The sequence below is a fragment of the Mesoplodon mirus genome (genome assembly GCF_964341445.2).
Source record: "Mesoplodon mirus genome assembly, chromosome: 9".
Classification (NCBI taxonomy): domain Eukaryota; kingdom Metazoa; phylum Chordata; class Mammalia; order Artiodactyla; family Ziphiidae; genus Mesoplodon; species Mesoplodon mirus.
The window spans coordinates 71,445,521-71,472,858 of NC_138985.1; the positions used below are offsets into that span (position 1 = coordinate 71,445,521).

The 27,338-nt window shown below is 44.1% G+C and overlaps 1 protein-coding gene across 1 annotated transcript; it reads right to left on the reverse strand.

Annotated features, from left to right (window-relative positions):
* Window positions 1-10,733: 10,733 nt before the first annotated feature.
* Window positions 10,734-26,974, reverse strand: RP9 (RP9 pre-mRNA splicing factor). The gene is made up of 6 exons (XM_082632891.1): window positions 26,798-26,974; window positions 18,752-18,782; window positions 17,480-17,609; window positions 14,681-14,772; window positions 12,468-12,529; window positions 10,734-11,380 (listed from the first exon to the last, which is right to left on the reverse strand). Exons 1-6 carry the CDS (start codon window positions 26,947-26,949, stop codon window positions 11,182-11,184), a joined length of 666 nt encoding a protein of 221 aa, XP_082489017.1. The 5' UTR covers window positions 26,950-26,974; the 3' UTR covers window positions 10,734-11,181.
* Window positions 26,975-27,338: the final 364 nt, after the last annotated feature.

Here is a 27,338-nt window from a genome sequence, read left to right on the forward strand (position 1 = left end):
ATTAGTTCTTTTTTGGGGTTAATGTTTCTCTTTTCTTTGCCTCCATTTCATCTTTTCTATAATAAGCGGAATTAGAGGTTTCCTTTTGCCATTGGCCAACATCTCCCCATTTCCCCACCATCTAGCAACCACCCTGCCAACCACCATTCTACTGTTTCTGTGATGCCATCTTTTCTAGATTTTACATAAAAGTAATCATACAGCATCTACCTTTCTCTGTCCAACTGATTTCTCTTGGCAAAATGCCTCAAGGTCCAGCAGTTGTTGAAAATGGCAAGATTCCATTTTTAAAATGTTTTGGGGGGAGGGGATATGGGGATATATGTATACATATAGCTGATTCACTTTGTTGTACAGCAGAAACTAACAACATTGTAAAGCAATTATACTCCAATAAAGATTAAAAATAAAAAGATTAGGGGAAGGGAGGATGTTCCAGAAAACGAAAGAGAAGTTTTCAAAGCTGGCTTAGTGGAGGAATGCACCTATGGCTAGAGCCTTGGTGGACCACCTACATTTTAATGGATGTAATGAGATGATACAGTGAGAAACTAGATAATGAGGTGCTTTATGCCATCTTAAGGTCATTGTCCCTCATTATCCTGACAGCCCATGATAAGCCATTCAAATACTGTAACTGCAGTGAGGATCACAGATTGTTCAGAAAGATTGCTCTGGAAGCAAAATGGATTACAGACCTGTGAGATGTGTGGGAGATGGGTTAAGAAAGTTGTTAGTAGTTATTCATGTAAGGACTTGGGAGGACTTTTAAGACCTTGGCTTTGGTAACAGAAGACTAAGTGGTAGTCCTGTGGTGGATTTGAACAGTTGTGGCTGTACAGGTGTAGTGTGTACTGGTTGAATGTTGTGACCAGCTGCAGGAGACAAAATGGCTATGCCTTTCTCTTTCTAGGTTTCACAAATGGAAGTCTGTATTTTTCATATCCTGTGGTGCTTAATGAGTATCCTGGTTTCCTCGTCCCTCAATCCCCGTTGCCCACTACCCTTAACCGACGACCCATAGTCCCTGTGTTTTATAACACGGCACAATTCCGACAATGTGGTGGCTATTGGGAAAAGATGAAAACAAAGGACACACAAACAGAAACTGAACCTCAACAGGCTGAAAACTTGAATGAAAAACAAGACATGCACTCAGAAGGCGACAGCCCTGATGTAGGAAGGGTGACCAGTATCCCTACAATTACATCAAAAGAAACTATGCCATTGTATGATGTGGCTTATGGTAAAGCCATGCCAGGGAACGAGGCGCCGCACAATGGGATTTCACAAAGTTCCTGTGAAAGTAGAGGTGTGCTCTATAACCCTCGTGAGGGTAGAGACTGCATGAACTTGAGTGAAGAAAAGAAGGTATATGCAGCTGTTTCCCAAAACTCACCACCTCCAGATGACACAGATGAGATCCAGAATAGCCTGAACTCAGAATTGTACCAGTCTTCTGGAGATATCAACAAGCTTCATCAGGAAAGGCCACTCTGTGCCAGCATGGAAGCAATTAAAGACCCGAGCCTACATTCAGAATCTCAGAAACTCCTTACTGTAGGGGAAAGTATGCCAGAGAACAGTAGTGGGAGCCATGGCTCCCCCGGGAATGTGGGTGGAGAGGAAGAGGTAGAGAGCAATAGCTACCCTGAGGGGGGTGTTCCATCCGCTACCTGGTTGGCCCAGTTCAACAAAGTAGGTCAGGCCACCCAATGCGATATGAGTTGGTGGTATGAGGTACAGTCTGAGAATTCCCCTGAGTCTTCACCAGGAAGTGGGAGAAAGGGAGCAGAGCAGCTGTCAGTGGGGAGCAGGAACCAGGATGAAGGTGAAGGTGACGGTGAGGTGGAGAACAGTAACTATGAGGGCCGTGCTCCTTTCCCTACCTGGTCGGCCCAGTGTACCAAAGTGGATGAGGGCATCCAGTGCGACATGAGTTGGTATGAAGCACAGGTAGAGAAATCCCCCCAGCAAATGCCCTCCAGAGATGAAGGGACCTCACCAGACTGCAAAACCAAGGGGTCATGGAAAAAGCCAGTCACAAATAGGCAATTAAGTGCAGACAAAGATGAAGTGATGGTGAATGATGAGACTGGGGAGGTGCATAAAGAGAACTTGAAAAGGTGTGCAGAGATTAGAGAGACTGTGAAAGGCAGGAAGCTGAAAGACCTGAGCAGCTTCTCAAATGTTAAGACAGCCTACTTGTTGAAGAAAAGCGCCGCCTTGACCATTGTGCTTCCTGAGGATTCAGAAGACTCCGAGTTGGAAGTTGAAGATGAATTGCATGAGGTAGAATGCCTCCTTGAAGAAGTGAGTCCGCAGGGCCCTCTGACATCTTCCAAAGGAAGGTCTTACCTGAAGGCTGGAAGGATCATCAGGACGCCACCTGCGTGCTCTGTCCCTCCCCACCTTATGGTCTGGCCCACGAGAAAGAAGTGCAGGTTATTACAAGCTGGTGAATGTGAGCACGTCGTCCCTGTGGTTTACCAGCTGAAACGACAGGATGGCTGTGAAAGCACTGGTGTCACCCTCCGAAGAAAACACACTATGCCCGAGCCAGAGGGACTGGAGTCCAGGAGAGCCTCTCACAAACCATTGGAATGTAAGTGACTAGTGGGTTCATCCTATCTGGTTGTCTGTGGCGGTTCCATACTGGGTCCTGGATGCAAAGGCAGCTGTGAATCAATAGCATTTCTCTGTTTTGAAAGTATGTTGTCACTTAAACTGTACTGCTCACATTCATAGCATTTGCAAAGGGAATCCCAAGTTAGAATTCCTGCATTCTAGGAAACTGCAGTGTAATGTGAAACAAAGTTCTCTAGTAGAAGGTGATAGAGAGCTGGGTGGTAGTGGTAAGGAGAGTTGGGCTGAGACAGTCAGGAGGACGGCAGTCTAGCTGGATTGCTGAGAATGGGCAGTCCATGTGGAGGCAGAGAATTTCGACACAGTTTTAGGTTCTGTGGTTTGGAGATAAAGAGGAGCAAGTTTGGAGTGGGAACGGAGACAGTAGCGTGAGCTCAAATGGGCAGCCAGGGCAGGACTCCTCTCGAGACCATCGTGCCAGAGACGGGAAGACTGGCAGAGGAATTGGGAAATAGGAGAATGGGGTAAAGTAGTAGTGTTTTTCTTCACTTATAGATTTTTATCCTGTAGGCAATAAGGGGCTAATCCAGATTGAGTAGAGAAATGAGACAAATGTGCTTTGTCTTCAACCGGTAGTATTTTATAGTAAGAATTAGAGTGGAGAGTGCCTATATGGATGAAAGCCATAAAGTCAGTTTTACTCAATAAAAAGTATTGTAATTCAACAAAACCAAGTGGTGAGGATCCTAACTCACATGGGAGTAAATAGATAGACATGTAAGAGGGCTAGCACAATTGAATCTTAAAAAACAAACAAACAAACTGGAATTTGAACTTGAGTACATCGAAAAAAATGATAACATCCATGGAAAAGAGTTAACTTGGGAAGAGAAGTTGTTTTGCTTTGCTTTGCTGTGTGGGTTATGGTGGGAGGGGCATAAAATGGTGAGATTGAGGGACTGGACTAGCAGCCTCCCCACACCTGGTTGAAGCTTGAGTTTGGACCATCCTGTGACTGGCGGGGGCACAGCTGACAGGAGTGGGGAGGGAGGGAGGGCCCAAAGGAGAGCTTTGGGAGATGATTACCTCTGGGGTGCAAAGAATGAAGCAAAGCAGGTTAAGTGAAGAATGGGATGCATAAAGGCCCCAGGGAAGTTTAAATAAGTTCCAGTCTTAGTCCTAATAAAACCTTTAGACTGAAGAAATATTTAAGCGTACCATTTCCACTTAAAAGTCAGGGTATTGTTAGAATTTAAACTCTTGGCTGTTGTCACTTTGATTCATGCTCAGTGATTTGGAGGGGATTTTGTAAAAAACACGTTGCCTTTACAATATAAGCAGGGTTTTTTGGCTTTGATAAGTTAGTCCTTGCTTACAAAAGGGCAAGAAATGATCTGGGCCACTGTGCTTAGAGACCCCTCACGCATAAGAAATGGCAGCATTTTGTAAACTTCAGAATGAATGTGAGCATTCCAGATGTGAGCCCTCGTTTATAACACCTAACATTGTAAAATCAATAGTTAAATTAAAACACCAGCCATAATACCGTTGGTCTCAGTCTTATTTGCCTCTGTATTCCCATGTCATGTCATTGCCCATCAGAGCGTGTATGAATCTTTTTCTATCTTGGGAAATGACACTGGTTATAAATTTACTCCCCTCACCACCCCTCCCCCTTTAATACTGTAGCTTAGTAGTTTTCAGCACTGTCTCCTTTGACCATGTCTGAAAGAACGTCTGAGTCTTCCTGTGAAAAGTTAATGGGAACTTCAGTTTACTTCAGGTTACACAGTCAAGATTTTAATTTTCATGCTGAAGGCTCTCTTCTCTAGATTGTCTATTATTTTTGCCAAATGTATTTTTTACTGCTAGGAACAATAGAATGGCATAGAATTGTATCGTGAAAAATAGGTCATTTTCTTGAACGATGTGTTTTTTTTTTTGTTTGTTTTTTTTTTTTTTTTGCTGTACGCGGGCCTCTCACTGTTGTGGCCTCTCCCGTTGCGGAGCACAGGCTCCGGACGCACAGGCTCAGCGGCCATGGCTCACGGGCCCAGCCGCTCCGCAGCATATGGGATCCTCCCAGACCGGGGCACGAACCCGTATCCCCTGCATCGGCAGGCGGACTCCCAACCACTGCGCCACCAGGGAGGCCCGAACGATGTGTTTTTGAATTGTTTTTTCCCTTTGGTTTTGAATCCACTTGGATTGTTTAATGTATGAATCCCTTCCCTCAGGTAACTATGAGAGAGCTAAAACCAAGGTACCTTACAAAGTACCAGAGATTCAAGGCAGATGCTATAAAGTTTAGGAAATACCCAGCAGCTCTAGAGGTTGGTATCTATCCTGTGTCCAGTTTGTCTTATGATTTGCTTTTTGGATTTTGTTTGGGGTTTCCTGCTTGGTGCCTGTTCTGCCCTCCAAAGCTAACACTGCTTATGGTAGATGACAAATGGCAGTGTTCTAACTGGGTAACAGACATACCTTGTAAGACCCTAGCTTACAAGAAGACTGGAACCAAAGTTTTTCAATTCTGTGGAAGTTGTTATTATTTAATTTATAATTTATTTTTATAGAATTTTTTTTTTTTTTTTTTTTTTTTTTGCGGTACGCGGGCCTCTCACTGTTGTGGCCTCTCCCGTTGCGGAGCACAGGCTCCGGATGCGCAGGCCCAGCGGCCATGGCTCACGGGCCCAGCCGCTCCGCGGCATATGGGATCCTCCCAGACCGGGGCACGAACCCGTATCCCCTGCATCGGCAGGCGGACTCTCAACCACTGCGCCACCAGGGAGGCCCTATAATTTATTTTTATAGAATTTTAAAGGTTACTTTCCATTTACAGTTATTACAAAATATTGGCTATATTCCATGTTGTACAATACATCCTTGAGCCCTGTGGAATTATTTTTATCCTAGTTTTCACATTTAATTCCTGATGCTGTTAATGGTAGTATATTGTGGATTATATGGGATTTTGTAAGTTTCCTGGTGGCTTCACCCTTAGTGTACTAGTTTAGAGCTGGGTAATGGAAGCTTAGCATCTCTCTTTAGGAGCCAGTAGCTTGACAGGCTTCCCTTCACACTGAGTGTTGGCATTGGGTAACCCTGCCTCATCTCAACCCCTAGTCCTGGAGCAGTGGATTGATGGCCTTTTTATTCTATTTTTAAAATAAATTTATTTATTATTTATTTTTGGCTGCATTGAGTCTTAGTTGCCGTGCGCAGGCTTTCTGTAGTTGTGGTGCGTGGGCTTCTCATTGCGGTGGCTTCTCTTGTTGTGGAGCACGGGCTCTAGGCGCGTGGGCTTCAGTAGTTATGGCACACGGGCTCAGTAGTTGTGGCTTGCGGGCTCTAGAGCACAGGGTCAGTAGTTGTGGCGCACAGGCTTAGTTGCTCCGAGGCATGTGGGATCTTCCCGGACCAGGGCTCGAACCCGTGTCCCCTGCATTGGCAGGTGGGTTCTTTTTTTTTTTTTTTTTTTTTTTTTTTTTGCGGTACGCGGGCCTCTCACTGTTGTGGCCTCTCCCGTTGCGGAGCACAGGCTCCGGACGCGCAGGCTCAGCGGCCATGGCTCACGGGACCAGCCGCTCCGCGGCATGTGAGATCTTCCCAGACCGGGGCACGAACCCGTGTCCCCTGCATCGGCAGGCGGACTCTCAACCACTGCGCCACCAGGGAAGCCCGGCAGGTGGGTTCTTAACCACTGCACCACCAGGGAAGTCCCTAATGGCCTTTTAAATGTCACTTCTGCCCTGCAGTGGTCATAAAGGGAAGAATGATAACTAAGCTCAGGCGAAATGTCAAGACCTTTGTCTTTATCCTAAAAATGGAAACTAAAGATATTGGTAATGATTCTCTATATCACATCTGTTACACAACTGTATTATTCCATTGTTATTTCATAGGAAACAAATTGCTGAGTTCCAGCTTCAAGAAGGAGCTAAATATTGCATCATCATGATGGATTAGAACATGTGATCTCTTTCTTGATTTGAACTACTAAAGTTATACCAACAAACAAGAAAATGTGACATTGTAAAGCCTTTGGAATTAAAAGTTGTAAAACAGCAAGTAAGTTGAATTGCAAAAGCGTGTGATTCTGAAGCATTTTCTTCCCCTCTCAAAGTGGCCACAACGCTCACAACACCAGTAGAATTGGATCATTCATGAATAGTTCTGTCTTGTCATCTCCAGGGACTTTGGGATAAGGAGAAAAGGATGGTGGAGCTGAGGACAGAATAAAAAGATTTAAGCATTCCCCATAAAGAGGAACTATCCTGGAGATAGAGAGGATGCTGACTCATTGTTTATTAACGCAGGTCAGGCACGTAGCGGGTCCCTGATAGATATGTGGAAAGGTAGGTTGTCACATGTTCTTTACTAGCATCTAGTGTCTACTCCTAGAAACAAAGGAAGCTTTAGGCAAGTAAGATTTCTTTACACTCAGACCCTAGGACCTGGATGGTCAATGTGTGGAACCAATCGCCCAATAACTGGTGCAGATTAGGTCTGACTAGGTACCCAAAAAGTTTGTGTGGTTGAAGACAGGTTTTTTGAAAGAAGGTGTCATGGCAGAGTTCATGGTTTTCCAGGTGTGGGAGACAACGGGAGTGCCACCAGCATGTGGGATCTTCCCGGACCGGGGCACGAACCCATGTCCCCTGCATCGGCAGGCAGACTCTCAACCACTGCGCCACCAGGGAAGCCCTGGTAATGCATTTTTTAAAAGATCTGGAAGGCTATATCAAACCATTATAAGTAGACTCTCACTTTTTATAATGGCCCTGCATGGGGAACTTTTTATGAGCATGTATTAATTTTATAATTTTAAAATAATTTTTAAATGCTGGGGGCAACATAGCAGTCAAAGTCTGAAGATGGGAAATGTGATAATGAAAGGAGGAAGATGCCCAAGAAAGCAGGAAGAGATGTTGATGATAGCATAAGTAGTAGCAGGAGTAGCTAGTATTCATTTAGCAACTGAAATGTGCCAAAATGTGTCCTAAATGCTTTACAATACCAAGTCACTTGATTCTATGAGGTAAATATTATCAGTCAAGGAAATGAAGGCACAGAGAGGTCACACACCTTGCCCAATCTGAGAGCTCACGAATGGTGCAGCTGGGATTCAAAACCAGGTGGTCTGAATTCAGAGGCAGTGCTTTTTTTTTTTTTTTTGCGGTACGCGGGCCTCTCACTGTTGTGGCTTCTCCCATTGCAGAGCACAGGCTCCGGACATGCAGGCTCAGTGGCCATGGCTCACGGGCCCAGCTGCTCTGTGGCCTGTGGGATCTTCCTGGGCTGGGGCATGAACCCGTGTCCCCTGCATTGGCAGGCGGACTGTCAACCGCTGCGCCACCAGGGAAGCCCAGAGGCAGTGCTTTTAATCACTGACCTCTACTGCTGGCTGACAGGTGGGGTCCAGAGCACAGGTGGAGGAAGAGAGAAACCTGACTGAACTGTTAGTTTTCTGTTGTTGCATAACAAATTACCACAAACATAACGGCTTAAAAAAACAACCATTTAATATCTCACATTCTGTAGGTCATAAGTGTGGGCAGGCTTAACTGGGTTCTCAGCTTAGCATCTCACAAGACCAAAATCAAGGTGTCAGCAGGGTGGGGCTCACACCTGAGGCTCTAGTGAAGATTATGCCTCCAAGGTCATTGACGTTGGCAATATTGAGTTTTTTTGGCACTGGGACTGAGTTCCCCATTTCCTTGCTGGCTATTAGGGGCCTCTAATTAGTTTGCTGCACTCCTCACCTTGTAATCCTGACTTCATCTGTATCTGTCTGTAAGGTCAGCAGTGGCATGTGGAATCTCTCACAGGCTTGAAATCTGAGTCCCTGTACTGTGACCAGTTGGAGAAAACTCTGGAATTTTAAAGGGCTCTTATGATTTGGTTAGGAACACCCACATAATTTCCCTTTCCTTGTGCTTGTAAAATAATCTGATCATCAGAGTAAAATTCATCATACTTAACACTCCCGGAGAATAGGGGGAAAATCCTGGGGCCATTTTAGAATTCTGCCTACCACAACTATGATGATGGATGGTGGGATGTCTTGGTGCAGGAAGGTCTGGGGGCTTGTAATGCCTTCCTGGATAGGACTTGAAAATGCTCAACTTGAAGGGAGATGTTTTGGGATGAAGATTTGAACAGGTGACTAGCAACCCAAAGTGTGCAACGAGTCAGCTTTATGGTGTAAGTTGAGTTTGGAGGTGACTTTAGGGGGGTACCAACTACATGGCTGTGTGGTTTTTCTCTAGCAGTCTGGCTCGAGGTTCTTCTGAGAAAGAAGGCCAAAAGGACCACAGGTCAAGGGAGATGACAGGCTTAAGTGATGGACTTTAGAATCTAGGCCAGAAAGAGAAGATAGATAAAACCACAGTGAGGGAGTATGGACAGTGGTTACTTTACAAAAGCTGCAGCGTATGGCCAGATTTCAGTTAAAGCAGGAATGCTCCAGTAAGAGGTTAAAGATATAGAGCAGTGGTTCTCCAAGTACGGTCCTCAGACCAACAGCCTTAGCATCATTTGGGGACTTGTTAGGAAAATTCCCAGGTCCACCTGAGTCAGAAACTCTAGAATTCTGGGAGCATAGGAATCTGTGTTTTAACAAGCACTCTAGTTGATTTTGATGTCCCAAAGGTTTGAGAACCATTGATGAAGATTCTTTCCTATTTTTTAAGAACACTATCCTGAATGGGACAGTAAGAAATTCCCTGAAGAGGCTGGGACTGGGTAGCAAACACTGTGAGACATACAGAAGAGGACAAATGGCCCATGTTGTGCATGCTGAGCTAGGATGCCAAGGATAAGTTTAGAGCATGCCTAACTTAACTGGCCTCAGGATTTTCAGAAATAACATGCCCCGGTGATTCCAATCTGGACAACTGTGTTACTGAGGTACTATTCCAAGGCCAAGACCAGGAGGATTTATTGATTAGAGTAAGAGGTGGGTCCATTCTGGGCTTGGATTGGTTGCTCTTTAAAGAAGGGGGAATCCAACCCCCAGGGTAAGAGGTTGGAAACGGGAATAGAAAGTTCCTGGGACCCTGAAAACAGCAAGAGACCTGCTGGATAGGTAGGGACACTTACCTGTGAGCAAGATCTAGCTCCATTTGGCTCAGCAAACCATAGGACTTACTCTCCCATAGCTGCAGGCACCACCCTGATGGGTAAGCTGCTTCTCCTGTGGCACAAAGCTAGAAGAGCACAGGTAGGCCATGCTTACCAACAGGAAGAGGAAGGAAGTGAGGGATATATTTTGGGATGTGGGTAGCTGACCCTGAATAGTAATTCCCTTATAGTCGTAAAAATTTTTCTGAGTTAATTACTCTGGAAAAATCTTAGGACTGGGGCAGTAAGATCCAAGCAAGTTAAATACAATGTAGCCACACAAGATTTTTCATTATTGTTATAGGAACCCCTCCCCACAGTCAACAAATCATCTCAGGTGATTATGAACACACTGTACCTTTGGTGCAGCAGCGCAGGATGTACTTAGTATTAAAATCAGTTTTAGGGTTTCCCTGGTGGTGCAGTGGTTAAGAATCCGCCTGCCAATGCAGGGGACACGGGTTCGAGCCCTGGTCTGGGGTGATCCCACATGCTGCAGAGCAATTAAGCCCGTGCGCCACAACTGCTGAGCCTGCGCTCTAGAGCCTGCAAGCCGTAACTACTAAGCCCGCGGGCGCGTGCCACAACTGCTGAGGCCTGCGTGCCTAGAGCCTGTGCTCCGCAACAAGAGAAACCACTGCACTGAGAAGCCCGCGCACCGCAACGAAGAATAGCCCCTACTCACCGCAATTAGAGAAAGCCCGCGCACAGCAGCGAAGACCCAACGCAGCCAAAAATAAATAAAATAAATTAAAAAATAAGTTTTATACTGTTAAGTTAAAATAACGTGCAGATGAATGTGTATAGCATTTGTGTTAAAAAAAAAAAAGCCCTCTGCTTGTCTGTGATGTATACAATATTCCTGGAAGACTTCACAAGAAACTGGTAAAACTGGTAGCCATTGGGCGAAGGAACTGGGAAGCTGGGGGAGAAAGGAAGTAGTAAGAGTTTTCATAAGTAAACCTTAGGTACCTTTTAAATCTGGAGCACATGCATGCATTAAGAAATAAAAAATAAATACATTTAAAAAATAAATAACGAGCTTTTATTATCCTCAACAACAGAGGAAAGTCAAGCCTGAAATCTAAGGGCATTAAGTAGCCCCACCATGGAGGGTGGAGGCTGTGGCAGCACCTGGAGGAGCTTCCTCAGAGATTCCCTTAGTCTGGCCACCCTGCCAGAGGCATTTCTAAGGAATCAGGACCCACAGTGATCAGCAGGGAGGAGAACAATGAGAAAAGCTTTCCAGCCTGAAGTCATCCACTGTCCAGAGCTAGCACCTGGCAAGATACAGTCACTCTCCTCGGGGTCACATCTTTACTGGAAGGTAGGTGAGAATTCACATCTGTGACACCAAATCTCCTCTTCTCTTGGTGTCTCTCTCTCCTTTCCTCTCTGATTCCACATTCCTCTGATCTTTGGCCAGTGTTTGATTTTTGAGAAGAGAATGTTGAACAAGTCAAGCTCTTGTCATTCTGAGTCTGAACTCTCATTTGACCTGGAAGACTTATGCTTTCGTTTTTTCTTCTTTTTCTTTTCTTTCTTCTTTTTCTTATGCTTCTCTTTCTTCTTCTTTTTCTTGTGTTTCTCTTTACATTCTGAGGAACTGGAGCTGCTCCCATCTTCATCTGATGTTGAATCCTCCAGTAACTGTTTTAACTGTTGAATCCTAAACACATAAGATTGACCAAAGAAACATATTCAATGTAACTTAAAAAATTCTTTTAGATAAAAATATAAGAACAGTAGTGAGGGTGAAAAATGTCACAAAGCATCACCTCATTAAAGACAGTACTTATTTTTATTTTTGCATGTTTTCCCTATTCTTGTCTACACCCCTGCCTATTTTACATGACGGTAACCAGTGTACAAGCTATTTTGTATTCTTTTCACTGTCCTAAATGTTTCTGTATGTTTCCATAGTCCTTACTATTATAACTTCTAACAGATGGATACTTTCCTAAATCATTCCCCCACTGTTCAAGTTCATACTAAGTAATCTACCTCCTCAACAATTGTAATTCAGCACAGGGAACTATACTCAATATTTTGTAATAACCTATAAGGGAAGAGAATCTGAAGAAGGATATATGTTATATATATATATTATATATAATACTTATATGTAATTATAGTTCAGTATGACCAATTTGAAAAAATACCCCCCAAACCCCCAAAAAAGTCCTCGTTTTTCACCCTGTCTTTAACCCTGTCTAGGAATTTTTAACAAAAGCTCAGATCTTTAAAGAAGATCTAGAGGGCTTCCCTGGTGGCGCAGTGGTTGAGAGTCCACCTGCCAATGCAGGGGACACGGGTTTGTGCCCCGGTCCTGGAAGATCCCGCATGCCGCGGAGCGGCTGGGCCCGTGAGCCATGGCTGCTAAGCCTGCGCGTCCGGAGCCTGTGCTCCGCAACGGGAGAGGCCACAACAGTGAGAAAAAAAAAAAAAAAAAAAAAAGAAGAAGATCTAGAGAAGATAAATTACAGTTGCCAACGTCAACTATCAGTGACATGAGTGGGCTGGGCCAAGCCCATTGCTTTAAGTTAACTCAAGTAGAACAGGCTGGCCTGCTCATTCCCCACACATTGGCTTTTTCAGGGACTATTCCTGTCTTCCAAATATTTTGCAATTAAAGTACCATATTTACTAAAACCACTCCTCTAATACTGGAATTTAAAAAATTTTTAATTTATAAAGTTCCTAACTATATAATTTCAAACTTTAAGAGGATATTGTTATCATCTGGACAATCTCACCTTACATCCTTTTCATGTCTTTTATTCTCTCGAATGATGTCGTACATGGGATCTTCATGTGCCTTGAGGGTTAAAGAAGGTTATGGTTAGGTTAGGCTTCATAGACTGTTAAATTAAAATTAAATCCCTCTTTCACTGAAACCAATTTTTTTCCCTCCTGTGTGGTGTGATTTTATATTTAATACGTTCTAATCCTTCCTAAGGGTTGCCATCATTTCAAACTCCTGGAGGCTATAAAAAAGATGTTCCAGTTATACAAATACAGGGTTTAATTTACATAGCCTTTGTAAGGAAATAAACCATGGCAAAATCATTATTAAATACCACTCAAAGGTTAAAAATCTTGAGGTAATTCTATTTGTTCTATGTGGAAAGATGATCAAGAGATATTATTAAGCAAAACAAGTGAGTTGGAAATGATGTGTAAGAATGATTCATTTATAGGTACACAAAAACATACTGGATATGACCAAAGAGAAGTCTGGAAGTATATTCAAGCTACTTACTACAAATTCCCACTGGGGAGAGAGGCAAGATTGGACTTGAAAAATCAATTGTGAAAAAGCTTACTGTAATGTTTCCATTTTGTTAAAATAAGGCAAATTTATTCTTATGATATTTGTATAATTAAAAGCTACTTAAATTACTTAAAAATATGAATACACATAGAATGAATTTTATGGCATGTGAATTATCTTTAAAAGTATGTTTAGGGCTTCCCTGGTGGTGCAGTTGTTGAGAGTCCGCCTGCCGATGTAGGGGACACGGGTTCGTGCCCCGGTCCGGGAGGATCCCACATGCCGTGGAGCGGCTGGGCCCGTGAGCCATGGCCACTGAGCCTGCGCGTCCAGAGCCTGTGCTCCGCAACGGGAGAGGCCACAACAGTGAGAGGCCCGCGTACCGCAAAAAAAAAAAAAAAAAAAAAAAGTATGTTTATTATAAAATTTTTACATATCAAAGAAAACATAAAGTTAAAAATATCTATTATTTTACCAGCCGGGATATCCACTGTTAATATTTTAGTGTGGTCCTTCCAGTCATTTTTTATAATTTACAGAAGATTATAATCATGTTATATATACAACTCTATTCTCTTTTTCACTTATGCTTTCATGAATATCTTCCTATGACATTACATATTCTTTTAAAACATAATTCTTAAAAGTTAATGATTTATATGTTGTGGTAACTTATGTTGTATATTGGACACTGCAGTTGTTTCCTATTTTTCTTCAGTTTCTATTTTCTAATCATATAAATAATTCTGAAAGTTATCCTTATACATTCATAATAATTTGTGCATACTGATGTTCTATTATATCCTTAGATCAATTCTTAGAATTTAGGTTTCTAAATTTAAAAAATATGAATATGTTTCAGTTTTTGAGATTTATAATTAAATTATCTATTATAGGCATTGTAAAAGTTGACATTCCAGGTAGCAGTGATTTATCCAGAATATTTTCTGTAAATTAGTAAAATGAAAACCCAGTATTTTAAATATCTTAAAATCCTTGGAGAATGTTTATATACCCGTTTGATATGCTGATAATCCCAATATATCCAGTAATAGCATAGTTAAATTGACCAAAACAGTTACTGAATGGTGAATTAACCCTGGGAGGTGACTTTGTTAAAATAAAGTGACAAAATGATAGATTGATTTTACTGTCATCCAAAGAGGGTACATCGTTTATACACACACTTCCAGTTTATGATAGAAAAATATACAGACTTTAGACAAAGACTGTGAAACTAGAACCCTGATTTTATTTATGAAATATGATTTTTTTACATAAGTAAAAAAAGACTGACTGGGGAATTCCCTGGCAGTCCAGTGGTTAGGACTCTGCGCTCTCACTCCTGAGGGCCCAGGTTTGATCCCTGGTCAGGGAACTAAGATCCCACAAGCTCCATGCCAAAAAAACCCCCAAAAAACAAAGACTAACTGAATTGATAAAAATGCCTGCTTCAGAAAAAGAAACACTGTTCCCAAGACAAAAGCAAATAACATTTTAATACATATTTTTTTGTTAATGAACTAATCTTTCACACAAATTCGATTAATAGAGATGTAGTTAACACCAGATACTTTGGCCTAAAGGCTTTCGGAATGTATTTTACATGAACCTCCAGTTCACTGGTGACTGCCTGATTCACCGACATTCATCACCTCCAGTAAATGTAAATTGACACTCTGGGGTTTTACTTACTACTCTGAACTGTTCTAACTTTTGGTTGCCTTTGATAAAGAAAGGGCATTCTTTGTCGCCCGTTCGGTGACCATACCGTTTACAACGCCAACCTGAAAACAAAGAAAAAGGGATATATTTCTGTAAGATAATGCATTTTTACTCAATCAAGATAAAGGTATCAGTAGATCATATTAAAGATATTCTTCATTAGATTCCAATTTTAAAAGCAAATATAATTAATGGATGAACCATGTAAGATCCCAGAAAAGAAAGGGAAACTAATTACTTCCTCAACTATTCTTTAATCATAGAGGTTTATAAATGAACCAAGTACTTACTAAACAATCCCATGCAAAAAGCAAAGTGTGATTTTTTGTTTTTTAACTGTTACAGGTTGAATTGTGTCATCCCGTCTGCTTCCCCACTGTATTGAATTGTCCTAACCCCTAGGACCTCAGAATGTGACCTTACTGGGAGACAGGGTTTTTAGAGAGGCCTGGAATACATCCTTCCCTCACAGCCCTCAGGAGGACACCCTGACTTTGGACTTTTAGCCTCCGGAACTGTGAGACAATAAATTTCTCGTTTAAGTCATACAGTTTGTGGTACTTTGTTACAGCAGACCTAGTAAACTATACAGGCATCAAGCAACTCCAACCAAGGAGGTCAGGAAGCAGGAAGAGGGATTATAGGTAAGATCAGCCAAATTTGCTCCACGCTAGTAGCTACTGAAAATATGTAGTGACAGGGAAATAATGTTTTCCCCTTTATATTTTTATTTGAGAGTTGGTAGTAGGAAACCATTGGGAAAAAATGAAGTTTAGGGATTCTCTGACCTGCCCCTGTCCTTATCTCCCCACTATTTCCACCTGGGGAAGAAGGAATGTGCTCTTAATGCAAATGCAGACTGCTTCAAACACATGTCTGTCTTTATGACAAAAGGGGGGATTTTAAATGCCACAGATTGATGTGTGGGTATCAAGAAGGATCCATACCATCTGTGATCAAAACTCTTTGTTAAAGGAAAGGCGATCGTTGTTACTCAAAGTGTGGTCAACGGTACAGACCGGCAAGATTAGCATCACCTGGGAGCTTGTCAGAAATACAGAATCTCAGGCCCACCCTAAGTTTGAGAAGCTCTGCTCTAGATAACACTAGGATCATGGAAATCAATAAATACGGGGTTAAGTGTGCATGTGTTTTTCCATCTGGGATGGATCCAAGTTTTGTGGAGTCTGAAGCTTACATAAATTAAGGAGAGGAAGGGCTCTTTAGGGGGAAAAAAGTCTTGCCTTGGCAAATTTTAGAAAGAAAGAACCATATGACTGCACTGGCGGTACTCCAAAGACCTTTGGAAGGTACAAGGGCCCTAAAGGTTAAGCTTCATTAACTTCATGTAAAACTGGTTCTGGTCCAGACTAAACACTTCTAATTTGCAAGTCAATGAAAAGAACTGTAAAACAGTAAGTGAAGCACAACTAACTACGCTATCACAGAGAGGAGTGGTTTTTAACCATAATTTAAAAAACAAAAGAAAAAGAAAAAAGAAAGAAATGTAATCAGTTTAATACGTGATTCAACTCTGAAAATAATAAACACAAAGGGTTTACTTAACTAAATTTATGATATAACTATTACTGGGAAAATGAGATATAGGAAGGGTATGTGTATGAGATGGGATGGAGGAAGAAAAAAAGAGCTGAATTCTTGTCTTCTGCAGGAAGAAGTCAACAGATAATGAAGAAACCTGAAAAATCAAGGGGCAGGAATGTAATCCTGTTATCTAGATACACAGGGATAGGGACTTCCCTGGTGGCACAGTGGTTAAGAATCCGCCTGCCAATGCACGGAACATGGGTTCGGGCCCCGGTCTGGGAAGATCCCACATGCTGCGGAGCAACTAAGCCCGTGCGCCACAACTACTGAGCCTGTGCTCTGGAGCCCGTGAGCCACAACTACTGAGCCCGCGTGCCTACAGCCCATGCTCTGCAACAAGAGAGGCCACTGCAGTGAGAGGCCCGCGCACCGCAATCAAGAGTAGCACCCGCTCGCCGCAACTAGAGAAAGCCTGTGCGCAGCAACGAAGACCCAACGCAGCCTAATTAATTAATTAAAAAAAAAAACCTTTATAGATACATAGGGATAAACTTCAAAATAACCTTCCTAAAAGAGGTTGAGGTGGTCGCCTTTTAGGTGAGGAGAATGAAGGAAAGGGGCTGAGAACTGCTATGTTAATTATGTGCGTGAAGAATCTTTGTACAAACAAATGTCTTTAAAGGCAGCCCGTATCCCTTCTTCAAATGCCGTCTTATGCTGGATGAAGGTGCTGCTGCTCTGGTGCGGTGGAGGGTGTGCACACAGAGCCCTACCTGTTCCAGACCCACCCTCTGCGGCCCAGAGCTCCTCTCAGGTTACCTGGATAAAACCTCAACACCTCTGATGAGGATGACTGACTGAGGCAAGACCCAAGGGACCACCCTCCAATGCACCCCTTGTCCCCCATGGCATTTCTACATGGAATATCCTTTCTGTTAACAGGAAAATTACTGAAGCATATACTCCGCAGGCAGCTACAGCCCTGTGGAAGTCCACTGCCCTTGCAGCCAGAAGCCCTGGAGTCAAAGCATTGCTCTGCCTCTTACCCCAGAACACTTAATAACATATGCAAGGCGGCTTCCTCATCTATAGCACAGAGATCATGCCCTGACTTTAGCAGGGCTGTGGGGAGAAGGAATTAAAAGAAGTGACCTTGTTTGTAAACAGTGGTCTATAACTTGCACGTATTGAGGGTGTTACTTGAAACCCTTCCACACTCACACTGCATGACTTTGACTTCTTTCCCCAGTGGCATCCAAAGTCCTTTGGTTGGTGCGTGGGCCAGAAATTCCCTGGCATGTTCATTGCCTGGGACATCTGGTATACAGTCTTCTGGCTTAGTCTCATCCTCCTGAAAAAGGAAACAGTGTGTAAGCTGTGCGGCAAAAAAGCACCGGAACTCTCTCCCACCTGTTTGAGAACACAGCACTGCCTGGTTTTCTCACGGGCTGGAGATCCCGATGTCCTCATAAGTTACCCTCTGAAGAGCTACAAAGAAGGACAAATCATAACTGACAGAAAAAACGGAAGTCACTATACTAGAAGAGCTAGCTAGACCATGAAAACCAAGTAGCTGTTCTTAGAGAAGAGTTACAGTGTTTACACAGGATTGATCTGTGAGCTCCAAATTCTGATTCTAGATCACAAAAATGAGATTCTAAGATCACAAAAGGTTTTCTACTAACTTAAAAGCTTTGTGGAATGAGGCAGAATATAGAGTTAAACAAGTGAGGTTTCCTGGAATAATAAGAACAATGTGTTAGAGTAAAATAGGTTATTAGACCTTGAAGGCCACTGTCATGTTTTATAATCTCACACATGCCGTATTTGTGAGATGTATTTTCATTACCAAATAACTGCACTATATAATTAAGGTGCTGTTTTTTTACCTTATGATTTTTTCAAGTTTCCACAAATATTAAATTTATAATGGAAGAATGTTTTCTAAAAATCTTTTTTTTAAGTTGAAAGTTACCAAACAGAAAAGGTTACTTTGGCCTTAAGTCCTCTAAGTCTCGCTCCTGCAGAAAGACACTGACACTGTGGCCAGGGTGCTGGAGGAGGGACTCCTGCAACAGGTAGGGCTGGACTGGATGAGCTTCATGTCTCCTCAGAGTCCAGTGTTCTCTGAGCTGATGACATTCAAGAAATCAGCACCAGGGGGGTCAGAGAAGGAACATGGGGCAGGACAGCTTTGAGGAGATGCAGTCACAAGTGAGACAGAAAGAATGGGAGTGAGCGCTGAGGAACACTCGGGGGGCCTGCAGTGGTTTCTTAGGGGACAGACACAAGGCTGATTAAATTTCTGCAAAGGCACAGGCTGTGACAAAGCCCAAAGTGCATGAACCGACTGCCATCTTCAGGGAAGACACAGAACTATCATAAAAGGAGGTTCAAACCTTATGCAGCTGTTTTTCATAACAAGTGACTGAGTCTGAGCACTGAGTCAAATCTGTCTCAGAGGAAAACCAAAAGTACAAACTTCACACTGACCTTGATAAGTCCAGGAGGAGGTTTTTCATAACTAGAAAGGAAGAAAACACCAGTCATGAACCATGTTCATAGGAATGTAACACATCTCAATCAGCAAAAGGCAACTGCAGACCAAAATAAAAAGGATATTTTTAGTAAGAACTTAAAACCATATTATAACTAACATAGTTAATAAAATATGCCTAGCAGTCAGAGATCTTATATATAAATAAACTGATGCTATACCATATCCTGCTGGGATATAGCACTTAAATTCACCAAAATAATAACTAACTTGGTGTCTCAGGACAATGATTTTATTTTTGGAAGAAGGGAAAGCAAGAGATTGCAGGGAAAATGTGAGGTAACAAAAGCCTTGAACGAATTATGGTTCCAGCCTGTCATTACAGTTGTCGGTTGATTTACCTACCATAACTTCCAGCTTCCATAACACTGAGAGGCTCATGGGGGTGGGGGTGTGTGAGTGATCTGTTCTGACAAGGATGGGGGCTGTGCAGAGGGGAGGGAGCAAAGCCAGAGGAAAGGGCCTGTTGTAGGGGAAGGAGGGGAGGGTGATCTGTCCCAGAGGCTCCCCCTCCCATCTCGCCTGCCCCCCCCTTCCCCCGACCCCAAAAGCTCCAGATTCAAGATCCTCCCCACTGGCCTATCCTGTTTGCAGAGTGGGCTGCTGCACTGCCATCTACTGTGCAGCTCTCTGACTGCCCTTTATGCCCCTACTGACCTCCTGGGACTCAGGGATGCAGGACTCCTGCTTGGTGCCTGGACGACAGGCTGGCACTCAATGAAGAACTACCGCTAGAGAGGCAGGTGACTGACTGGGTGCAAACGTACTTCCCCTTCCACCAACAGAGAGAGCTCTCAGACCCCCAGGGTCCTGAGGATACAAATCATGCCTGTGCTCCCAACTCATTTCCACCTTTCATCACTCCGCTGGAACTTCTGGAGAAGGCTGATGGATGCCAAATCTAGAAAAGCAGCATCCAATCCTAGGGTTCATTTTAAACAAATCAATTTTAAAATTTAAAAATTGAGATATAATTGACATATAACACTGTATTACTTTCAGGTGTAATTATGTTCAGTTTCAAGTACTGACACATTCCAGGCTATGCAGCACATAGCATGGGCGTCTGGCCTTTAAATATGAGTGCCTAATTGACACAACCCCCTTCTTAAAGAAAAGTAGTTGGAGGGACTTCCCTGGTGGTCCAGTGGTTAAGACTCTGTCCTCCCAATGCAGGGGGCACAGGTTCAATCCCTGGTTGGGGAACTAAGATCCCTCATGTCACACGATGCAGCCAAAAAAAAGTAGTTGGAAAAAGAGGCAGAACAACTGAGCAACTGAGGTCTTTTCAATGCCTCTATAACGAAATTTTACTGAGAGAGGGCAACAGCATGCTGTGGCTGGTTTAAAACTGTATCTTGGGTCCAACACTTGGAAATGGGGGAGTCCCAAAGTTGATACATGCAGAAGGTGAGTTCAGAGATGATTAATTTTTTGAATTTTGTACAGTGAAAATAATAAATTCTAAAATGGTTAATCAGTTATCTAATAGTCAAATAGATACTGATTATCCCCAAACTAGTCAAAAATTGTTTAAGTTAAAAGAAAGAAAGCAGTAGTGTATAGGACAGTGTGTTTGGTATGGTTCTATTTGTGTGTATGGGAAAAGGGAGATTATATATATATAGGATACCTGAGGGAGGGAGCTTTATTTTTCACTTACGTTTATTTACATGCAAATACACTGCCTCAATGTTTTTTAGTTACAAAAGAAAAATGAAATTAATGTCATCTTCCTTACACCTATGTTGGTATAAGCCCAGGCTAATAAAGGTCTGAGAGATAAACCAAAGGTAACTTGGGACGTAGGGGAAAAAAAAAAAAAAAAGAAGGCCAAAAATATGCTAATAGGAGCTCATTTCTGCTATAGAGTTATATAGGCTGCATTTTTGTTTTAAAATTTCAATGTTATTTCTCTAATTGTTTCAGTAATTAAATCCTCACTCTTGCTCTAACCAACTTGCTATTTCCACCTACCAAAAAAGAACAGGTATATTAGGAGAAACTAAACTGAATTTTCAGGCGATATTGAAGGTTCAACTTAAAAACTTACTCCTTGCAGAAGTAACCAGTCAACAATAATCATGCCAGGCCTAGTGCTAAGTACCAGAAGGGAGAACTAAGGGGATAAGGGTACTCCTAAATGAAATCTAGAAAAGCCATAAAGTTGAAACTCCTCTCAGAAACACCCATGTAATTCTTGACAAGGGTACTTCGTAGCTTGGGACCCCCAGAGTGGAGGCCTCCCCAGTGGCCCAGTTCATGTCACAAATCTAAACCTAAGTCAGCCTGCACTAATGGGAAATGCCTCACTGTCAAGGAAATCTGGAATACCCCAATCACAATCCTCCAACTCAGCTTAACTTAGCTTATCTGACCCTAGATAAGAGGACGTGCTAGTCTTATAAGGAAATCCCTGACCCTCTAGCCAATCGTGCCCTATTTCCAAGTTGCCTCACCTAAGGCCCCATAAAACCCGCTCTTGTCCAAAATCCCTGGGAAGAGTGTTCCACTGCATGTGAAGTGCTGTACTTCAGTCTGTGGATTGTTTTCCCTTGAATTAAGGACATCAAACTCGTTAACAAATTGTATCATTTTTCTCTTTTGACATTCTTTAGAACTGTCTTGATAAAGGAGATGTTTTGTTTTTTTGGAGTAGAGAACCCCATATCCCAGCCAGAATGTTTTCCAGTTCTATATCAGTGTGAATGGGCATTGCAGGTAAAAAAATTTTACTTTGAATTGTGATCCACTCTCACTGCTGTCTACCTTGGGCAAGTTACTTAAACCCCCAGAGCCTCAATTTCCTCATGGGTAAATAGTTCACAGCAAACTTGTGAAAGGCACCCCACAATGCTGGCTTCTGCCTCTTCTGTTGAAGAAAAGTTAGTGCTCTTAGTAGCCTCATGAGGCAGCTCAAGATTAGGCACTAGCATCATAAAGGCCAAGATCGGGACCCAAGAGAGAGGCCTCGCCAACCCTCACATCTTTTTACAGATCTGCAGCTTTACGGGGATTTACCAGCTGCTCCTAAGAGGAGGTGGGCATAGACCTGGCAGTGGGCTTCCTACAGACATCATCCCCAGCCAGGTTTACTGCCTTTCTAGGCCATGTGACTCTTCAACATCTGGCTCCAGGGATCACTGCCTTTTCCCCATGCAGGTGAGGTGGTATAGGATCATGCCACCTAAGATGGCTGTTCCTTGGCTCTCTTTATATCCCCTATTTGATCAGTCCCTGCGCTTCACCTACACCTTCCCGCATGACTGACCTTCCCTCTTAATCACAGAACTTATTCAATAACTGCCTCTGTGCTTGCCCCGCCCCAGCTAACAGCTCCATTAGGATAATTTATCAAAGTGAAAACCTCTGCCCTGTGACAGTTGATAACCTGAGGGGCTGTGAGGGACACACCTCTCTGCTGGTTTCCCTGGTAACTGATGAGCCAACCCGATGTCAATCCCCACTATAACTGGTAAACCTCCCCACCCCCCAAGCAAAGACTGCTGTCTGTGTCCTGACTGCTGTCTGCTGTACACAGTGGGGTGCTGCTTCAGGACTTTGCTTCAGACTTATAAGATCCCCTATCCAACAAACCTTCAGTGTCTCTGTTGCTATCTCCAGGCTCTTTCTTTGGTCTTGTGGCTGGGCAGTTATAAGACTTGCAGGCCTGTGGGGTGCAGTGAGGTATATCAGAGGTGCAGAGGTGGTAGATCAGGGTTCAGCAAATCTATCCCTACCACCTCTGAGGCTCAGCAAATTACCATGTGATTAGAGGACTGGAACTTTCAGCCCCACCTCCAGGAAGGTTGAATTAATCACTAATGGCCAATGATGAATCAATCAAGCCCATGTAATGAAACCTCTATAAATACCAAAAAGGATGGTGTTAAGACAGCTTCAGGGTTGGTGAACACATGAAGGCGCGGCATACCTGGAGAGCACATGGAAACTCTACACAGCTTCTCACATACCTTACCCTATGTATCTCTTCCATCTGGCTCTTCCTGAGTTATAACCTTTTATAATAAACCAGTAATCCAGTTAGTAAAACATTTTCCTGAGTTCTATGAGCTGCTCTAGCAAATTAACCAAACTAGAGGAGGGGGTTGTGGAAACCTCCAATTTATAGCAGGTACCAACCTGGACTTGCAAACATCTCTGGACCCTTCCAAATAAGGATTATGATGGAGGCGTCTAGTGTCCATCCTCATCCTCACTGTCACTAATCCAGGGCCTTTCTAAAGGGATAGAGGAAGATTTACTCCCTGAAGATTACACAATAAACAACTGGGTATAAGTAGAATTAGCCTTTTAGATACAGTACAAAGCTTTTTAGGTATGGTATTTCCAAAGCAAATTCTTAAAATATTTTCCAATGGAAAGCTGTCGCATGTCATAGGCCTAGGCCTCTTTTAGGAGGAATAATGGAAATTTGCATAAATTGGGCAGGTGATACAGTCCATCAGCAGCCCTTCATTAGGAACATTAATGCTATGTCTTAGGCATTGGGACTTAAGGGAGTTTGGAAGGGAGGTGGTAAAGTCTATGTAAATATCCAGTCCGACAATAATTTCTTTTTGCCATAGGAGTTGTACAAATAACATGGTCAAACTATCTGAATTCCTCAAAAATATGTAAATGTTTTTGCCTAGATAGAAAAAATATGTGATGGAACTGCACATTTAAAAAAATTTTTATTTTAAAATTTATTTTTATGTTTTGGCTGTGTTGGGTCTTCATTTCCGTGCAAGGGCTTTCGCTAGTTGCAGCGAGCGGGGGCCACTCTTCATCGCGGTGCGCGGGCCTCTCACTGTCGCGGCCTCTCTTGTTGTGGAGCACAGGCTCCAGACGCGCAGGCTCAGTAGTTGTGGCTCACGGGCCCGGTTGCTCCGCAGCATGTGGGATCTTCCCAGACCAGGGCTCGAGCCCGTGTCCCCTGCATTGGCAGGTGGATTCTCAACCACTGCGCCACCAGGGAAGCCCCTGGAACTGCACATTTTGAAATCTGTTATTATTAGCAATGGACTTCCCTAAAAAAGTCCATTTTAGAACTATTTCCACAAGTGTAAAGGAATGTGGTTGATGTTTTTTCCTAGGGCTAAACAATTCATTAGTTTAGGTAGCATGTTAAAAAGATATTTCTCAAAGATAAAGGTAATATTTAACTATTGAAAATAACAGATTTGGAAATGAGAATCGGAGTGTGTTTACTGAGTAGCTGGCTTCTGTGCTGTGACAGCTGAGAAGTGTGCATTATCTTTGTAATTAATCATCAGAATTAAAAAAAAAAGTTAGTGGAGGCCCATTATTTTGTGCCATCTGTGAATCCTTGCCATTATATCATTCAGATTGTGATAGGTTGCCCTAGGCAGTATAAAGACTAAATTAAGATAAATTTCGATAAGAGATTATCTCCTAAATAGGCATGGGACAAAAAAATCTTTATTTTTCCAAGTACTTAATAATACTCTTTGTGTATTTCAGTGTTGGGGTAGGATTTCTTTTGGAAGAGTCCTTCACGTAAGCATACTCCATCCCAGTTGTTCCTGTAGCCTGGCCCTATGGGGGCTGGAAGGCAGAGATGAAACTCCACATATACTCAAAGTATCCATTCTGTTATGCCCAGTAGCTCAGGAGCACTTGAGTGACAGAGCTGGAAAATGGGCAGGAGCATGTGTGGAAGACAGATGCCTTTGGGGGCCTGGCCGGTATGCTAAGAGTAAGAAAAATTAAGGTCAGGTGTAAGATAATGACCAGAGGAGTGTGAGGGTAACTAAAGAGGGCATACCAGGTGGCAAAAGGATTTGAATTCCATTTGTAAAAAACCACAGTGGAACTTAACATGCCTGGTTGACCAACTTACTTATCTGTCTTCCTTCCCCAGACTCTCTTAAAATGACAATTAAAGAAATAAAAAAAGGTTAGAAGCCACACAGAAATCCTGAGAGGAGATACAAGGCTGGAGACAAGAAGGGAAGGGAAAGAGAACTAAACCCTCATCTACTATAACATGAGCTTAATAGGTAACATTTACTATTCAATCGAAAAAAAGCAGTATAAACATATAATTCAGAAATAGTTAAATCCCAGAGAAAAAATTAAGTTTCCCCATTGAAGCCTTGGTTGGAGGAAAAGGTACAGGGAGTGTGAGTAGAGATACAAACCACTGTTTTTTGAAATTAGACTTTTCATACTATTTGATGTTTAAAGTACGTTAAAGTATTACTCTGGAAATACAGACTTCCATTTAAAAGGAAAGAAGCCTCTGAACTAGCCAAACTATAAATATGTCAACAGCCCAGAACTTTTAAAATCTCTGAACTGAAAAATCCCACTGGTCTGAGAATCAGACACCTGGGTTTCTCTTTAGTTTTGTTAGTTTACAGTTCCGTGTGTGCTCGATCAGGTTACTTAACTGCTGAACTTGCATTTTCTCATGTGCAAAAGGAGGTTATAAAAGGATGTCTGGGCTTCCCTGGTGGCGCAGTGGTTGAGAGTCCGCCTGCCGATGCAGGGGACACGGGTTCGTGCCCCGGTCTGGGAAGATCCCACATGTCGTGGAGCGGCTGGGCCCGTGAGCCATGGCCGTTGAGCCTGCGCGTCCGGAGCCTGTGCTCCACAACGGGAGAGGCCACAACAGTGAGAGGCCCACATACTGCAAAAAAAAAAAAAAAAAAAAAAAAAAAAAAAAAAAGGATGTCTGTGAGTGCGCTCTGAGCTACAAAATAAATGTAGAGTATTAACAACTATGTGGCATCCTACAGTTAGGATACTGAGGGCTAGGGGGTAGGGTAGGGCGGCTGAGCCCTGCCTGAACTTATCCTAGGGAAATAATGTTCAATGTTCAACATCGGCCTTGCACAGGCAACAAAGAGCCTCCCAGAGTGCCCTGAAGGGGCCAGGACCATGGATGCCAGCAATCCACAACCACTGCCCAGTGAAGTGAAATTCAGCTCAAGATCCACACTGAGAAGAGCAGGCCAGTCTACAAGTATGCATTTTGTGCCAAAGCTCCCAGCGGTTAAGAATGAAGGATTAACCCTTTAAGGACTTTTCAGGCTGTCTCTGCAATCATGAGAAGGTAGGTAATGGGAAGTGCCTAAAACAAATAATTCAGATAACTCAGTGAACACCAAACTTAGAAAAGTCAGACTTCTAAAGCTGATTACAGAACGACAGAAACACAGAAAAGAACCGCAAGGGTCATTAATCCAACCTTCCACCTGATGTTTAAATCTCCTTTACAACCAACCCTTCTCTCAGGCGTTATCTGGACTCCCTCCAACCCCGGGTAGCTGGGGGAGTACAGTGCCTCCTAGGTCAGGCCACGCTGACCAGCAAGAATCTATGACTCTGGTCCTAATTCTTCTTGTTGAGCTGGAACTGGCCTCTTTGAAGCTTCCACCCTTAACCCTGGTAAAAAAAGTCCTGGGGACAAGAGAGAAGTCCACGCTCTCTTCTACCTGACAGCTCCTCCCGAAGAGTCAGGGACCAGGCCCTCACCCTACGTTTATTCTTCCCTTCCTCACCGCGCACTCATGCTACGGGACTGGGGTTTTTCCTCCCTAGTTAACAGCACTAGATGAAAAGAATGGGGATTTTACCCAGTTCAGAGCGAGCCCCTTGAACTGAGAAACGGCAAAGGTCCCAAGGGCGCAGCCGCACTTCTCCTGTATACAAACCCTGACCGACGCCGACGTCGCCGCACGAGGAATAAAACCGTCGTTTCCGGGGGGGAAGCGCCCGCCCACCGCCGCCTAAAGCGCCCAGGACGAGCCTGGGGATGGAGCCTGCCCCCTCTTCCTCCAGCGGCTGAGAGTCCAGCGTCCCGCAGCCCGGGGTCAAAACCCGCACCCGGCTCGCTGGGGACGGGCCCACCTGCCCACTCGCAGGTCTCCAACCCGGGCGGGCCCCGCCGCGCGACCCCGGGCCCCGACCCCATTCCTCGCATTAGTCGGGGGCGGGCGTGACGGACTCACAAGGACTCCAGGTGCTTGAGCTGCTGCAGCTGCTGCGCGTCGTGCCGCCGCCGCCTCTGCTCCCGGCGTCGCTGCAGCTCCTGCTCCGGAGGCTCCCGTGGCCGCCGCGCGCCCCCTGCCCCCGCGTCATCGCGCCTGGGTCGGGACGACATCGCGGCCCCGCGCGGCGCGGCTGAGGCGGCCCCGCGCGGCGCGGCTGAGGCGGCCGGCGCGGCGAAGACGGTACTTCCTCTGCGCTGCGCACGCCTAGCCCCGCAGCGCCCCCTCCCGCTGCCGCTCCGCGTCCCGCCGGGTCGAGCCGGGTGTCCCCTCCGCGGCCGCCTGCACCGCGCCGCCCAAAGGCCAGCGCGGCCTCAAGTTGTTGATCGGAACGCCGGGTCCTGCAGTCACGTCGGCTGGTGCCGGAGGCCGGAGCGCGCCCCCTGGCGGCGGCCGGGAGTCTCGGTGCTGAGGACGCTCTGTCGGGGCCCTGAGCCAGTTCTGCGCGTGGCTGGGCCCCTCTCCGGGTCGGGCGCCTCCCCTCGAGATCTTCATCCCTGGA